The 16,652-nt window shown below is 41.1% G+C and overlaps 1 protein-coding gene across 2 annotated transcripts in view; it reads left to right on the top strand.

The window, feature by feature from the left end:
- The window catches only part of LRP8 (LDL receptor related protein 8), a 198,077-nt gene extending 182,921 nt beyond the window's left edge, over nt 1-15,156 (top strand). For both annotated transcript variants that reach the window (XM_052800853.1, XM_052800852.1), the window contains 9 exons: nt 2,024-2,251; nt 2,838-2,956; nt 4,442-4,581; nt 7,066-7,207; nt 7,640-7,792; nt 8,440-8,661; nt 11,239-11,307; nt 11,531-11,703; nt 12,732-15,156. In XM_052800853.1, coding sequence (XP_052656813.1) covers nt 2,024-2,251; nt 2,838-2,956; nt 4,442-4,581; nt 7,066-7,207; nt 7,640-7,792; nt 8,440-8,661; nt 11,239-11,307; nt 11,531-11,703; nt 12,732-12,770 — 1,285 coding nt within the window. In that variant the 3' untranslated portion in view covers nt 12,771-15,156. The remainder of the gene's footprint in view (nt 1-2,023; nt 2,252-2,837; nt 2,957-4,441; nt 4,582-7,065; nt 7,208-7,639; nt 7,793-8,439; nt 8,662-11,238; nt 11,308-11,530; nt 11,704-12,731) is intronic.
- The last annotated feature ends 1,496 nt before the right edge of the window (nt 15,157-16,652 follow it).

Genomic DNA, 16,652 nt, shown 5'->3' with positions numbered 1-16,652 from the left:
TAAGCACTGAAGTAACCAGGCAGGTATGCTGAGCAGGCCTGTGGGGCTCTGAAAATGGGGAGATGGTTCAGAAGAAAGCTGGCTGCTTTCACTGTGTCTGATTCTGTAGGCACAAGCAAGGGTGGGTGAGGGCTTCGTATTCACACCCAGCGAATTATTCAAGACACTGCTCCTTCTGCAGCACTCTGACAGTGAATGTCCTAGGGCACTGGGGGCCACTGAACAGTGTTCATACCCTGAACATGGCTATACCAAGCCTTTTTCCAAACAGCAGAATGTTTCTCTTTCTTACTCCTGCTTGCATAAGTTTCATTCTAAGTCCCACCTTTTCTGCAGAGCAAGCTGTGCAATTACAACTTCTTAACAATTAATGTTCCTGTTTAAGATACTGCTACTATCACTAATATCAAATACTTCTAAACAAAAGGCCACCATGTCCTTCCAGCAGAGAGCAGGACTCCACCTGCAGGAGTCCTATGGGGAAAAGCAGTCTATAGTTGAGAGGCTATCGCAAGGTGGAAACTATGGTACAAGAGGTATTTGCTGGCAAGAGATCCCATCTTTCTTAATGCTTACCTCACTTGCCCTTCCAGATCCTCTCCTATTGAGGTGACGTCCCCTTTGGGGTGTCAGAAGATCTTGTACACTATTTAGTTACTGGGACAATTGAAATGTCACCTGTATTTCAGCCCTCCCATTCTGAAAGCTGCAGGAGCCTCTCTTGGCTTCCCCACCAGTGCAGCGAGTCACATTGAGGGTACAGCGCAGCAGCTCACCGCAGTGGTGGACGGGAAGTATTGAACATGACTGTTTCATTGGGGAGGAATTAACTGACCTGGAGTTGTGTAGTTAGAACATGTAGTGCTTGTCAGACAGAAACAACAGAGTCTTGGGAACACTGTCAGATGCCCTGCAGAACCTCGATGATACCATTCATTTGGTGTTGGGTCAGAGAGACACCAAAACCATTCCTTGTAGTGAAGGCGCAGTGGTGTGCTGTTAATCCAGGCTGACTCTGCATAGCTATTCCAGTCTGGGCCGCAGACCATAAAACAGTGTCAAGTATTCCTGGTTTTAGACATTTGTTTCCAAGTCTCTAATCTGATACTTGAGAGCTCAGCTCCTCTACGACTTATCTTCTCATTCTATGACCAAAGGCAGGATGGCCAGTGAACAGGAGACTGAAACCATCCTGCAGTTTCAAATGGTCGGGGGGCAGGGCGGAAACTTTCTGCTGTTTTGTAACTTAAAATTTTAAGATGTACCAAGTTATTCTAAGAGCCAGACCAAGCTCTTAGAAACACTGATGCAAACTCAGAATAACTCCGTTTCAGTTCACTCAGTGCAGTTGATATTGGTGCAGGGGCAACAGAGCAGAATCAGCCTGTGTGCTTGTAGGAGCAATGTTGAGTTACTTATGAAACATCCATGTGGAGTTTGCTGTCTTTCATTAGTGTTTTGAAAGATTTTGAGGCTGCCACTGATGTTTAGTGAACATTTTCTTTGTATCTAACGAGATCACTTGCTAAATTAGTATAGCTCCATGAATTCCTTTGATGAATCATAATTAGTTACACAGGTCCTAATTCTGCAATACAGTTAAGCATGTTTATTTGCATGCTAAGTTCAACTCTGTTCAGCAGAGCACTGGAGATTGTATTTCCAATGTCCATAAATGCCATGAATGGATGCTACTGAAGTTGACATGCCTGAAGTAAAATGTTTTGCTGAATCATGCAGTTATAGCAGGAAGCAGGTAGAAAAATAAAATGACAGTTCCCTGTTCTGGAAATGCTTGCCATCCAGATATAGGGAAACAAGAATGAGGTGTAGGAGAAAGCAGAAGGTTGCACCATGCAGCCATAAGGGTTTCTATGTCAATCATGCTGCCATGTGTACTTTCTTTCCGTGGGGTTGCAGTGGTGCTACCTGGCCTTCAGCTGTCGGAGGTCCAACCCCACGCACATGTGCACGGCCCTCTCTATGCCGTGTGTCAGTCCAGTGACGAGTCCTGTCTTTGCAGTGCCTACATAGACAAAGCAAGTGACACAGCTGAGCAGGTGATTTTGATAGACAGCCAGCTGAACTCTCCTGAAGGACTGGCAATAGACTGGGTTCATAAGAATATCTACTGGACGGATTCTGGAAACAAGACCATCTCAGTGGCCACTGCAGATGGAAGCAGGAGGAGGACACTTTTCAACAGTGACCTCAGTGAGCCAAGAGCCATTGCTGTTGATCCCACACGGAGGTAGGTGTAACGACCACAAGCACTCCCTTTGCCAACAGAGCAAAGTCTCTTTCTCCAGTCTTCTTTCTGCCTCTCTTACAAACTTGTGGGTGGTTCTCATCAAGAGTTCAGATGCCCTTTAAGACAGATAGATCCACTGAACTTAAATGGGGACTGCTGAGATGGTTCAACTAACTCTTCGCAAGGCCACTGCTGTTAAAGAAAGTTCTGAAAATAATGGTCAGGTCATGTGTTTGATGGGCTTGAGCTGGTCCAGACACATAGGTTGTGCTGGGAAATGAAGTAGTCTGTCTGAGGTGTATGGGCTGCTTGGATAAGTGAAGTCCTCATACCTAGCACAGACACACCAGGAGATAGTTTGCATGGGGTTACTATGGTGAGATTTTGCGTTCTGGTGCAAGTTTTGCGGCAGAGGACCCTGTGGGACAGTATGTGGCTCCACTAGGTGCATTATCAGAATTAACTGAAGTGGCTGAGGGGCTTTGCTATAATAAGGAGAGAACAGGGCACCTCCTACTCCGATTAGCAGGGCAGATTTCTTACACTAGAGTCCAATTTACTGTTTTCTTGCATCTGCCTCTTTCAGGTTCATGTACTGGTCTGACTGGGGAGACAAAGCTAAGATCGAGAAAGCTGGCCTGAATGGCATGGGGCGGCAAGTGCTGGTGACTGACAACATTGAGTGGCCAAATGGCATCACACTTGGTAAGTGCCCAGGTTAGAGCTACAGCATCCACTATGGCTGACGTAAATTTATTTTTATTGTTAAATAGGAAAACAAAACTGTAAGCGCGCAAAGGCACCTCACACAAAAATCCTGGAAATACTTAACTGCTCACCAACACGAGCAATTTTATTTCAGAGCAAGCATAGGCAGTAAGTCTTGCCACAGTCAGAACCTCATACTACAGGAGCTTTTAGGTGTGCCTTAAGGCAAAGGCAAGTTTCGGGGGAGGATGCGGAGCTGCAACAACCCTTTGGAAGTCCAGGAAGCATCAGAGAGTCCTTGGTGCTAGTGTCTCTGGACTTGGACCTGTCTTGGAAGCAGTGTCAAGATACTTCATTGGACTGATTAATGCATGGTATGTCAAGGAAAGAGACACAGCCTGCAGAGCCCGTTCCCCATTGACATGCCTGCCTAGCTGCTCTGGGTGGGGGTAGTGAGATGGAACCCATCTTGGCCTGTATCCTGCATCCTGCTGGCACACAGAGGGCTGTGGCTGTTCTTGCAGCCACACCAAGTTGCATGAGTGGAAAGGTGGTTTCCTGCTCCCTTGGGGCAGCAGGGGACAGCCTCCTCTGGAGTTACAGCCGTATGTGTTGAATGCCATGCAGATGTGAAGTTCTCTGCTTGGTTTTATATTTGAAAATTCTGGCCGTGACAAGGACGTAGGACAAAATGCTGCTACCATTGCATAGGGCTGAAGTGCTACTGCTGTGAACAAATAATGTTATCCTTTAGTAATTAAGAATTTAATTAATGACTTGTTTAATTACAGAACTTTTTTTGTGTTGGCACTCATCCACTTGCATTCTGTTTAGTGAATCTCATCCAAAATGAGTGAATTTGCTCCAGGAAGAGAAATGCAGCGCTTAGCATTCTAAATAACATTGGATCCTTCCCTCCCACTCTTACCTGCACCCTCCCCAAAACCTGGCTGGTTGCAGTAGGAGTGTCCCCACCACCAACATTCCCCCAGCCTGCTGCACAAGAAGGGTTTCTGGACCCAGGATGATTCTTCACTGAAAATGCGTAAATTGCACAGCACCTTCAGAGAGGCGTTTCATTTTAATCACAGTTGTTGTTCTCCAGCAAGAGGCTAAGGACTGAATAGCCTTGAGATGGATGAAGCTTCTCACTCGGGCACTGATGGAGTGACTCTGGGAAGCCCAAACTGCTGCTGGCCTGCTCCTCCTGGTAACAAAAGAACCTCATTGTACAAAGCTGTCAGTCAGGCATTACACACTCACACACACACACCAGAATGTTACTTCTTTTTAATCTTATTTATAGGGTCTTATCCCAGCATATCTGGGCACTGATTCAAAATCAGAACTAGTGTTAAAAAAAAAAAAAGGCCCAATAATAAAGAGATTAGTCATGCTGCCAGCAGGAAAAACATGCTGGGAAAGAGAAAAAGAGTTGCAGGAGATGTGTGTAATTTTGCTTCATTGTGTTTCACTTCTCAGATTTGCTGAATCAGCGTCTCTACTGGGTAGACTCCAAATTGCATTCACTGTCCTGCATTGATTTCAATGGCAGCAACAGAAAAGTTCTGATCTCTTCTGTTGACGATCTGAGCCATCCTTTTGGCTTAGCAGTGTTTGAGGTAAGAGTTGAAAATGGATGCAGAACAGACTGGAGACTGCAAGAGGTCTCAGAGTTCTTCTTGATTAAAAGCTCTGCCTTTTGCATAGCACAGAAAGCTCAGCAAGGGTGTTCGCTGCTATAGAAACCAATTAACCTGGTGTGGGTTCAGCGGGGAAAATAGTTTTCTAAAGCCCTTAATCAGGAGCAATGCATTGTCTCATGCTTTTCCCTAATGTAGCATCAGTGCATCCGTGAGGGGTAGGTGGTGCCCACCATAATACCTCCCACAGAATTGGAACATGGTTAATGGCTTTTCCTTGATTTGAATTGAGCCAACTGTCCATACAAAGGCCAAAACTATTAGCAAGGGAAGGGAGAAGCCACTTACTGTGATCAGCAGGTGGGACAACCATTCATTCAGTGACACTGCAACATGGCTCTCATCTTTTGAAAGTCAGGCTTTGAGGGGAGCTGCGTGGGCTCAGAGCAGCTCCTGGGCCTGCAGTGGAACACTCTGCTGCTCGCAGCAGCTTTGTTACACACCATTTTTGCATAACTGTGTTGCATTTGCTGGTGCCAGCAGAACCCTCAGGGGAGGATGGCCCCTTAAATTTTGCTGCATTGGCTAGTTGTTTCTGTTGTCCATCCCAGCATCTACAGAAGTATCCTCAGAAATGTTTTCACCTCTCTCAGGAGTCGCAAGGCTTCACCTGGGAGTATCTGTGCTGGCAAGGCACTGGCAGGGCTCCCCCTGCAGTCACTGTGCTCCAGTGCCTTGCTGAGGTTGGGGACTTGGCATTAAAAAGGTGCTCGTTCACCTAGTTGTGAAAGGGTCAGATAATTCTCTTTCAGGCTGAACTGCTCCAGTTACAAGACACAAACCCTGCCACACATTAGAGAAACTCCCCTGTCCCCAAAATTACAGCTCTGATGCTACAAAGACATAAGCCTGTTTTTACAAAGGCTTCCAACTCCTACTTAAGTATGTTCCACTGAAAACCCAGTTAGTCTTGTAAATTCAATATTCTTGTACCATTCAGCGTCACACTGTAGCCTCACTAAAAGCAGTGCAGTAATTAATTAAATGGTCCACAGTGTGGACCTTCAAATGTCATCAGGGAAGAACTAAGACCTGCTGAGATCTGCAGAAATTACTACATAAATGGGCATCTGCATTTCTGCCATTAGTTTATACAGAGCTATCCAGTGGCAGGGCCCAGGGCTAACAGCTTCCTTGCAGTTTGTAACTCATGCTTAAGATCTAAAGCATGTGTTCGAAACTGCGTTCCCCATCCTCTCTCAGGAGTACTCCAGGGGGATGGAAGACATAATTCAGATCCCTGCTTTGCCTGGATGGAAGCAGAGAGACAATCCAGCTCTTCTGCTCTTCCTCCCCTGTTAGAGGATTGACAAGTATCACTAGCCTGGGGCACTGAAGTCTTTTCTCTTGTAGCTCAGCTCCTTTCTGAGATTATTTAAATGATTATGGGAACAAAAGCTTCAACTTTGGCACCTCACTCTAGGTAAGCTATAGCAGAGAAAGGTGTCTGGTTGGCTCCCTGTCAAGGTGTGTCAGCCTCCTTTCTTTTCATTTCATTTAACTATGTTGGCTTTTGACTCAGCAAAATGCTCTTCCTTAAGACCCTTATTCCTCCTGTCCAATGTGTGTGATATCTAGGCATCTAACTTTGGGCATGGGTTTCCCCAAGACATTGCTGCTCTTCAGTTTTATCCTCATCAGTAGTGTTTGGAAGGATCTCTTGGGTTATTTAACCTCTGTACACCCTTCCTTATCTGAATATCTGGTTAGAATAACAGACAACCCTTTTGCTTTTGATAATTTGCCCTTGTTCTCCAGCAATGTGGCTTTCCTTACTGAAATACATGTGTGTGTTAGCAGGCAGCAGCATACATAGCTGACCAAGCAACTAAATACTGTTTGATAACTGCAATTCCTGTGTACCTCTTTGACCAGTTATTTTGCATCTTCAATCATAGTATACCATGCAAAATATATTAATAAAAAAGAGAAATAGATACTCATGTTCCAGGTGTGCTCTAGTCACTGGCCTCTTCATAGATACCCATTTAATGCAGGTCTTATCTTTGGAAAGGAGAAGAAAAATCAGCCGAGAGAACCAAAGTTTCTAGTACAGTCCTTTGGTTCTGCTCATGATCCACCCTGTCTTTTTAAAAAAAAAAAAAAGTTCAGAAACAGAATGGATGCAACTCTTCTGTACTCAACCAAATTTCTGCTCCCTTATCTCAGTCTCGTAGCTACTCAAAATTATTAAGCACTTGATAAATACATAGGATTGCTGTGCTTTTGAACGTTAAAAATGACCAAAAAAAAAAAAGCAAAAAGCTGCAGATAGAAGTAGCACGAACCAAAGGTGCCCCAAGGTAGGAACACAGTGCATTGACTTTGTGACTACTGGAGTATAATCCAACTTGAGTTGGATTTGAGCAGGGCCAGGTCAGAAATCCTGTGCATTTCCTGCAGGACAGAGTGTTCTGGACTGACCTGGAGAATGAAGCAATCTTCAGTGCAAACAGGCTGAATGGTTTGGACATCTCCGTTTTGGCAGAAAATCTCAATAATCCTCATGACATCGTGGTATTTCATGAACTAAAGCAGCCCAAAGGTAAGACATGTCCTCAGGGTATCACGGCCCTAAATCAGGTTTATTTGAGCTAGTAAATGAAATGCTTCCTCATGGTTCTTGATGAGAGAGAAGGCACAGGTAATAATGTGAAATCAATGCCTAATGTTTGAAGTTCCTGCATAATTAATTCAGCTGCATTTATTGAAAAGTCTGCAATTTGTTAATAGCTGTTTAATTAGCATCTTTGATAACAGTGAGTTACTGTCATCACTGCGCTGCTTGCCATTCATTATATATTTGGGCAGGTTTTATACTAGTGTGTTTCACTCCAAACTGTAAAGATGCTTCAGCAGCCCAATTAATTGAGGTAGGGAGTGGAAGGGAGTTTTCTTAGAGGACCTGATCCTTCTTTGCCAAGAACAAGAAATAAATAATTAGAAAAATAACTTGTCGTCTTCCATCCTTGAACAGCTCCAGATTCCTGTGAGCTCAGCCCCCAACCAAACGGAGGCTGTGAGTATTTGTGTCTTCCTGCACCTCAGATCTCTCCCCATTCTCCCAAGTATACGTGTGCCTGTCCTGACAATATGTGGCTGGGTCCTGACATGAAAAAATGCTACAAAGGTAAATACAATCACATCACTGTTTCGCTACTCCAACAAAATCATACTTACAGTAAATATATTTCCTGATGGTGGAACACACTAGCTTTTGTGTTCTGCTACTTGCTGCCTTCTGAACACAGCATCGTGTGTCCTTCGTTGAAAGCACAACCAGAAAAAGATACAGCAGGAAGATGAAAAAAGGGATAAGGCCCAGCACTAAAAGTGTGAATGGTCAGTAAATCGTTAAAATTTGCCACGTTATTGCCCTATAGATAGATACTAGATCTGGATAGGCCACAGTCATTGCTGATAGTATCCTGAAGAGATGAGTGGTTTCAATGTAGTTTTCCCTAACATGCAAATAGTTCCTGGTACAAATTCAGTATCTTCTGAGGTACTGAAAAAACCCGCAAGTTTTTGAACTTCTTAACTACCTTCCACCCAGAGTGCTTTATTACTATTAATAAATTAAGTTTGACTTCAGGAAATAATTTCTGTAGCTTTAGGCAGAGAACTATTGATAGTCTACCTACCTGGCAAATAGAACTGGAATTTGGTTTCTGCTTCTAATCCATAAACATAACAGTCCCCAGATTTCTATCACCATTTGTGATTTGCTTTGTGCACTTACTTTAACCAAATTTCATTGTTGCTCTTGCTTTTCAGATCTTCCAACTACTGTACTGGTTTCTACAACCGGAGCATCCCGTACTGCTAGTACCACAACCATCGCAACTGTACTTGGCAGCGCCAATACCACCACTGAAGTCGTCCCCAAAGCTGTACCAGAAGCGACAATTACCACCCCAAGTTTTCATTTACCTTCTACCACATCCATCCTGATAGATTCTGAGATGACCACTGGAAACAGCAATTTATCACAGCACTGTAAGAGAATGAGATTCCTCTTTTCTTTTTCTATATATACCATATCACAAAAACTCATGTGCTGGTGGGAGACGTGACTTAACATCTGAGTTATAAACAGGTCAGATGCAGGCACATCCTGTTGCATAGTGGGAGACATCAGGTACTCTTTCCACAGACATCTGTGTATGATTGCTGATGTGATTCTAGTTGCTTGGGCTGTTAAGGAACTTGTATCAGGTTTTCATCCAACACACATGAAACAGGCTCTAGAGATGATGCCCTGAGAGTTCATACTAGTCCTTGCCCTGTGCCTAATACTAGTTCATCCCAGCTTCAGTGCTGTTTGTAGTGCTGCATGCCGTAATATGGATGATTCTACAGGCACTTCACCTATTTTAACTGTTTAATTATTGTGTGATCCAGCACAAGTTGTGGGTGAAAAATGCCTCCTGTCCAGCTCTAGCCCTACTGGATGTTTGGAATTACAACAGCCCAAGACAAGCTGTATCCATTTCGCGTGGCTGTGCTTTGCATGTTAATGCTGCCTGATCCATGACATATGTTTGAAGTTTTGCAGTACATACCAGCAAAGTATCCCAATGGAGAGCACTAATAGCCTCTCCTCAAGTTCACCCTACATAATGAGTGAGTAATGAAACACCAATGAAACACCTACCATCTCAGTGCTAAGGTAAAGCAGAAAATCTGAACTGCTTTTCCAAAAAAAAAAAAAAAAAAATCATTCCAGTCCAGAGAGAAGACTTTACTCTTCAGGACTGTCATTCAAGACCTCAAACAGATCTAGATTGCTTTAAAAACAGTAAAATACTTTTTTTTTTTTTTCCCCCCTAAATGATTCACTGAGCAGAATAGGCAGTTTCCATTGCATCTGGAAACCAAAAAAACCCATCCCTGTTTGACTAGGGTGCCTAGTTGTAGGAATAGTGATACAGAGCATGCTGTACTGCATGTGGGAAAGCCAAATCCAATTTCTGAAATTCAGTCTTGTAAGTTCTTTTTGTGCAAATTTCTTTCAAATGCAATAATTAACTTTTTCATAAGCCATGGATGCAAGGTGCTTTAATTGTCTGCATTTGACATAGTCTGGCTTATTATTAAGTAACTGTGTAATAGAACAACCTGCCACAGGGAAGTATTTAAAAGGATAAATTGCCTTTTAAGTTCCCTGAATTGGTGTATCAAAGGACAAACTACAGTTAGTTCCTTCTCTCTCAGTTCCTGATATTTTAGCAAAAATAAATTTTCTGTGATGATCCCCTATTATAACAGCTTAGAGCAAACTTTTTAAGTATATAACTTGAAATGCATATTGATTTTTTTTTTAATTATTTTTCCCTATAATTGTTTTTTTTTTCTCTTGTGTCATGGTTTAACCCCAGCCAGCAACTAAGCACCACGTAGCTGCTCACTCACTGCCCCCACTTCCCCCAGTGGGATGGGGGAAGAGAATTGGGGCGGGGGGGGAGTAAAACTTGTGGGTTAAGATAAGAACAGTTTAATAGAACAGAAAAGAAGAAACTAATAATAACAACAACACTAATAAAATTACAACAGTAATAATAAAAGCATTGGAATTGCAAGTGATGCACCACCTGCCAACTGATGCCCTGTTAGTCCCTGAGTGGTGATCCCCACCCCCCTCCCCCAGTTTATATACTGGGCATGACATCACATGGTATGGAATATCCCTTTGGCCAGTTTGGGTCAGCTGCCCTGGCTGTGTCCCCTCCCAACTTCTTGTGCCCCTCCAGCCTTCTCGCTGGCTGGGCATGAGAAGCTGTAAAGTCCTTGACTTTAGACTAAATGCTACTTAGCAACAACTGAAAACATCAGTGTGTTATCAACGTTCTTCTTGTACCAAACTCAAAACCATAGCACTGTACCAGCTACTAGGAAGACTACTCTATCCCAGCTGAAACCAGGATATCTTGTCAATACAATACCAAGTTTTGGGGTCATTCTTGCATGCTGAGTCAGACTGCAGCAATGAGTGATATATGTGTTCACTAACTCCTTAACTGTAAATAAAAAAAAAATAATAAACAAGAAAAGCTGTGCAGATGGCTTTGAACTACATTCTTTTTCTGACAGCTCAATAAATTAATTGTGTCAGTACTAGAAACTGTTCTACTGTGGATTTGTAAGAGCACTATTCACCATCCCCTGATCCTGAGTTTTTCAAAACTGGCCTCTGTTTTGTGCTTGAAAATTAGAGGCACAAGTACAGTCACTTACTCATTTTGGTTAGAGCTTCTCTATCTGGTAACACTGTACTGAGCACTGCCCTTAACTGGCCACACTCTCCTGGTGTGTAGTTTGCAGTCCTGTGAGGGCAGTAGCACTTCCTGGCCAGGCTGTTTATCGTTCCTAAGAAGAAACAACTCAGCCCAGACTTGTTTGTATATGCTTTTTATATTCTCTGTAATAATTTTATTACAAAACTTTTTGTAAACTCTGATTACAAAAGCTTTCTGATGGGCAGAACAATGTGGTTACTAACGCAAAACATTCTTTAGATGTGGCTTTAAAACCAGCAAATGAGTTAAATGATGAGAATGACTTCTGTAATTACAGATGCAAATAATGACCAAGGCTTTGATTCAACTGTGACAGCAGCTGTTATTGGAATTGTCATTCCTGTTGGTAAGCTGATTTGATTTAACCTTTGAAGGAGATCATACCAAAATGCTAGTGTAAATACACTCTTCTGATTTTCAGGGTTGAGGGTGGGAAAGAGTACAGAAACTGTTGAAATGGGGGAAAAGTAGCCTGGCTTTGAGAAAATTGTACAAGGATGGATATCTACATGGGAACATCCCAGCAGATTCATGCCTGGCTAACAGCCCTTTCCTTCCCCTTTCCTCAGTGGTCATTGGCTTGCTGTGCATGGGGGGATACCTCATCTGGAGAAACTGGAAACGGAAGAATACTAAAAGTATGAATTTTGATAATCCAGTGTATAGGAAGACAACGGAAGAGGAAGATGAGGATGAAATCCACATTGGGCGGACTGCCCAAATTGGACATGTCTACCCAGCAGTAAGTATCTGAGGAAACTGCTGACAGAGAAGATTGATTTTGTTGAGAGTTTAGATACAGAATTATCTCCAGCCGACTAGTGTTGGTTATTTGCCATATAGTGACAAAACCCAGAACTTCTTTAATAACCATTGAATGGGCAGAAGCCTAAACTTCTAGGCAGCTCATGCAGTTGTCTTAGAATATAGTTGTCTATGTAATAAGATATTCTGCTCAAATGCAGAGTAATTGTCCTAATCAATATACCTAGTAAACTAGCAAGTGTAAAGCTAGCTACCTCAAGAGCTCAACATGTGAGAGCTGATTAATTGTCCTCTACTGGATTCCATTATATCTGTGCTTAGACCACTACCAAGTGTCTAAACTATCTTAAGGATAACTTGAGTTTCTCTACAAACTAGGGAGAATATCTTCTCTCTACTATAACAGTGTAAAGAAGAGTCAGATTCCTCACAAGGAGGAGTGAGTGAGGTTCTGTAAGAAGTTAAAGAAATTTGCCTTGGCAAGATTAAGCTTTACAAAAGGCACTCATTTTGATAACAAGTTCTGTGTATGCAGAAGAGAGAGAACCTGTTCTGCATGGCCGTTTGTCTGTAAAGGAGCCTCCTTCAAAGCAGCAGCCCTGGCACAATGAAGCACTGGCAGTTTTAACTGCATTGCATTTTTAGAAGAGAGCATATAAAGATCTGTAAGTAATGAGTGAAGGCAATATAGCTTCTATAGGCAGGCAAGCACATAGGTAATGCCCTATATTATCTAAAGATCCTGCTAAAGATCACACCAGAGAAGGCGTCATCCCTTACAAGGAACTTTATCCAATACACAAGTGAAGTAAACTTTCCAACACCTCTTTAGTAACACTTGAGCGAGCAACCCCATTTGGGGGAAAAAAATCAGTACATAAAATAGATTTGTCACCAATACACTAGGGACAACAATGAGATTTTCAATGAGAAATACAAGTTAGCAACAGTTATCACAAGTCACAAATTTTCTCAAGTGTGGGGGGTTTTTTTTTTCTGTCACAGCGTGTAGCATTAAGCTTAGAAGATGACGGGTTGCCATGAGGATGAAGTTGCTGCTCCAAACAACACACTGAACAAATTTGCTTTGGATCACAGAACCTGCTTCTTCTTCTCGATCGTTATTTATGTTGCAGAAGGGTAACCACAAAGTTATAATGAACTGCAAACATCCAAAGGATGTGAGAGTTTTGTATGTATAATCTTTTATACACATTTTAACTTGTTGCACTACCCATTTGTGATAGTGAATAAGCGACAGCTGAGCTACTAACTCAATGTACATAACCAGCCAGGCTGAAGGTTCAGTAGCTATTGCTTTATTTTAAGTCTATATTTATAGATATTTTGTAAATATGTTGAATATGCTTTGTGGCTATCCATCAACATAAGTAAAACAAATTCTGTACAGGCAGTTTAGAAATATTTATTAACAAAATCTGGATTATAAGATCTGTTCTGTAAATATAGTAGAGGGGTGAGAGTATTTATTTTTTGTATGTTTGGCTTGCTGTGCATAGATTATCTGTGTATATATCTATCTAGTCTAGATAGATATATAGGCATATAAATATATACATATATATAAAAATATATACATATATTTTAAAACTACTAGCCTACATTTATGAAAATTAGGGCTAATAGAATTTTTACAGGATGTTTGAGAAGTTTGCTTTGAAATCTAAAGACACTAAGTGAGAAAGAGCTGTTGGGCAAGATAGTTGACAAATGAAGCACTCCCTTAACAAACAGAGCTCCTGTTTTCCGAACTGGCTTGTAAGGGTTGCTTTTAAATTTTCTAGTCTGTCCAGAAAGATTCATCTGCAGTGCTATTAACTGAAGAGCTATCACTTACAGTATTTCAGTCAGGAGAAATTCCTACAGCGCCCAGTTTTTTTGTGTTGTATTGTTGCTTTTTATAGCTTGGTACAAATTTGATTTAGGTTTTTTGTTTGTTTCTAAATGTAAATATAAATGCTTTTCCTCACTGGGAATCTTGCACTTCTCAAATTAGCTTAGAATTAGTAGAAACAAAGATTTAGCCACATATTTTCATATACCCAAAGTGAGCACTCTCACCTAGCTCATCAGGGAAAAAAAAAAAAAAAAACAGCACAATAACAAAAGTTAATTCCTTCCCTCCTTGCCCCTTTGCCCTACTGATACTGATTAAGAGTCCAAATTAGGGGATGCTGTGGGGCAGTGTCTTAATTCAGCATGTGTGGAATTCTTTTAAGTGCAGCAATTATCTTCCAAATTACTGCCAGTGGAACAACCTGCACCATGGTAGATGTCCCATACCACAGAGCACTAGGCAAGGAGGTTAAAAATTCACAGCCTTATCAATACCTTTGGCTGGGTCATCCTGCACCTTGCAGAAAAAACAGTGGGTTTTCTCATCATCTCATTCTAGAAGTTTCCCAGGGAATTCTATGGGAAGTGAATACACTTACCTAGCACCTCCCTGAACTGTACCAAAACCTAGAGAAATCTTCCTCATGTTCTTTGTCAGTCCAAGCTTTTGTATTCAAGTGAGTAGAAGAAACTCAGCCTGAATAGGTTTGGGGCTTTTTTTTTTTTTCCCCTTCTTCCTTTTGTGTTTTTCTTTCTTTTAGAATAAATTCAGTGTAATATCAGCTGGAAGTTGATTCTTGACTAAGAAAAGGAAGAAAGTGTCTAAAGACCTAGTATGCATTACAAACATAATACATACTCTCAAAATATTTCATGGCCTGCATAGACAATATATAAATACTGAAGCATCCTTCTATTCACATTCTAGATTTCAAGGCAGTAAAAAATGATTGAGATATCCAATTATTGTTTTAAGGTATGTAGCTCTGTTTCTACAAATCCATGCACTGTGTGCATGAAGAAAAAAAAAACTGAGAAAAGGCTGTATGTGGTAACACTGTAACTAACAGAGGAATGTAAATATATTTGAAAGTTCTACAGTTTTGATACTTTTTTAAGAACACATACACACAAACAAACCTGTATAAACCATGTATAAAAGGCTGCAGTTTTTTTTCAAACCATTGTAAATGAACTCAATGTGCAGTGCTGATTTCAACCTTTACAGATTTATAACTACTGAGAAGTCAGACACCAAATTTGTTTTTTAAGAAATTTATTATTTTAAATAATGGTTCAGATTGTTAGGATGATGTTTAACATAGTAATCATTTCTGATCTCTGTCTTGTCATATTGAAGTTCTGTTAGAGTAAGTTCTTGCTTGGTGCCTTTTGTGTTTCAGTTTTTACGTTGCAGACAAAAGGACCAGGGAGGGGTGGGGGAGGGAACTGCTCTGTGTAACACTTGCTGTACTTACATCAATAAGGATTACCGAAAACCAAATGAACACATTTGTAAAACAGTGCACTGTTTCTACAGAAAGATTAAATTTTTTTATCTGGGACTACTGAACTAATTACTTTATAGTGCCTAAAATGCTGTCCTAGAGCTGGGACTATATCATATTTTGGTCTGACTTTTCCTTAACTCTTAATTGTACAAACCCAGAGCAGGACTTGGGAACACTACTGTATAATTCAGCTGTTCAGCTGCAGCTTTGCAATAGTAACACTGAAAACAGTTCATATTCTACATGTAAATGAACAGACTGTTTTGTTCTGAATTGTCTTTCTCTGCCACTTTGGTTTTGGTCCTCTTCAAGTCACATAGAAAACAGTACCTGGTTCATTATTTCCTTGAGCTGAACAATTATATCACTGATGTAACTAAGCGAGTAAAACTTCCAGTGGTACAAGTACACTGGTCCTTCCCCTTGTGAGAAAATGCCATCTCAGAAGTGAATGGTGCATACAACAAAACTGGTGTAGTTTTTAACCCAAACTATTACATGTTAGAGTATTCAATGACTAGTTGCAAACTACTCAACTTCTTCGCACAGCTTTTGGTAAAAGCATATCTACAGAAGCTGAAAAACTTGGTACAGCCAAATATGTGCTCTTTTGCAATTCTGAAAAAAAGACAAATATGCTGTTCTTGGAATCACAACAGGCAGTCTTAACTGTTTTTTGTTGTTTGTGTTTTTTAAAAACCTACAAACAATCTCTTCTATGGAAATAAAGCTGAAATGAGATCCACTGTACTAGAAGTAAAATGATAGCTTTAGTTGGAGACACAAGTGAGTCAGAACTAAACATGCAGCTAGCTTGCTCGCTCTTCCCCTTCTCCTGTAAAAATGAAATCCTAGGTAAGAAACAAGGATACTTATGAACAAGGAGGGATGACTGGAAGCATTTTCCAAAATGGATGGGCGGTTGGGGTCCTGTATGAACTTACGTACAGCATTTCCCTGCACAGAGAGAAACTTGAGCAGGCAGTCAAATGTTTGAAAGGCTTTTCTCCTTTTAGGTATCACTGTATGTCCCCTTTGGTCTGTCTTTGTGGGAAATCTACTGCATAACTTAACTTAAAATTCAAGTTATCGGCCAGGGGAATAAAGTAGCCATGAACACTAATGTCCGTTGATAGGTACCTCTTGAAAACAGAGACAACCCAAACTGTGTGTCGAATGACCACTCTTTTTCCTACCCCAGGTAATTTGCAGGAGATACTCAAAGAAGCATTAGAAATCAGAGCCCTGAAGACAATACAACCTTTCACTGTCACATGTTGTCATAAAGACTTTTGAAGCAGAGGATTTATTGAAAGTAACTTTCAGTCAATTTTTGTCCCTAAAGGAAAGCTGCCAAGCAGCTAACAAACAGTTCTTCAGACACAAACAGTTATTACCAAGCTAATATGGACTTATGTACTGGTAAATATTGATGGTTTAGTTTTCTATTTAACTGAAAATAGGTTTTTCTCACTTCAAAATATTTCTCCACTTCAGTTAAATATTTTAGCAGAGTAACATGGTAGGAAATAGGAAAACTGACGACAACAACAACAAC

Source organism: Harpia harpyja, chromosome 11, assembly GCF_026419915.1.
Source record: "Harpia harpyja isolate bHarHar1 chromosome 11, bHarHar1 primary haplotype, whole genome shotgun sequence".
Lineage (NCBI taxonomy): Eukaryota > Metazoa > Chordata > Aves > Accipitriformes > Accipitridae > Harpia > Harpia harpyja.
This window is presented reverse-complemented; position numbering and strand designations above follow the sequence as displayed.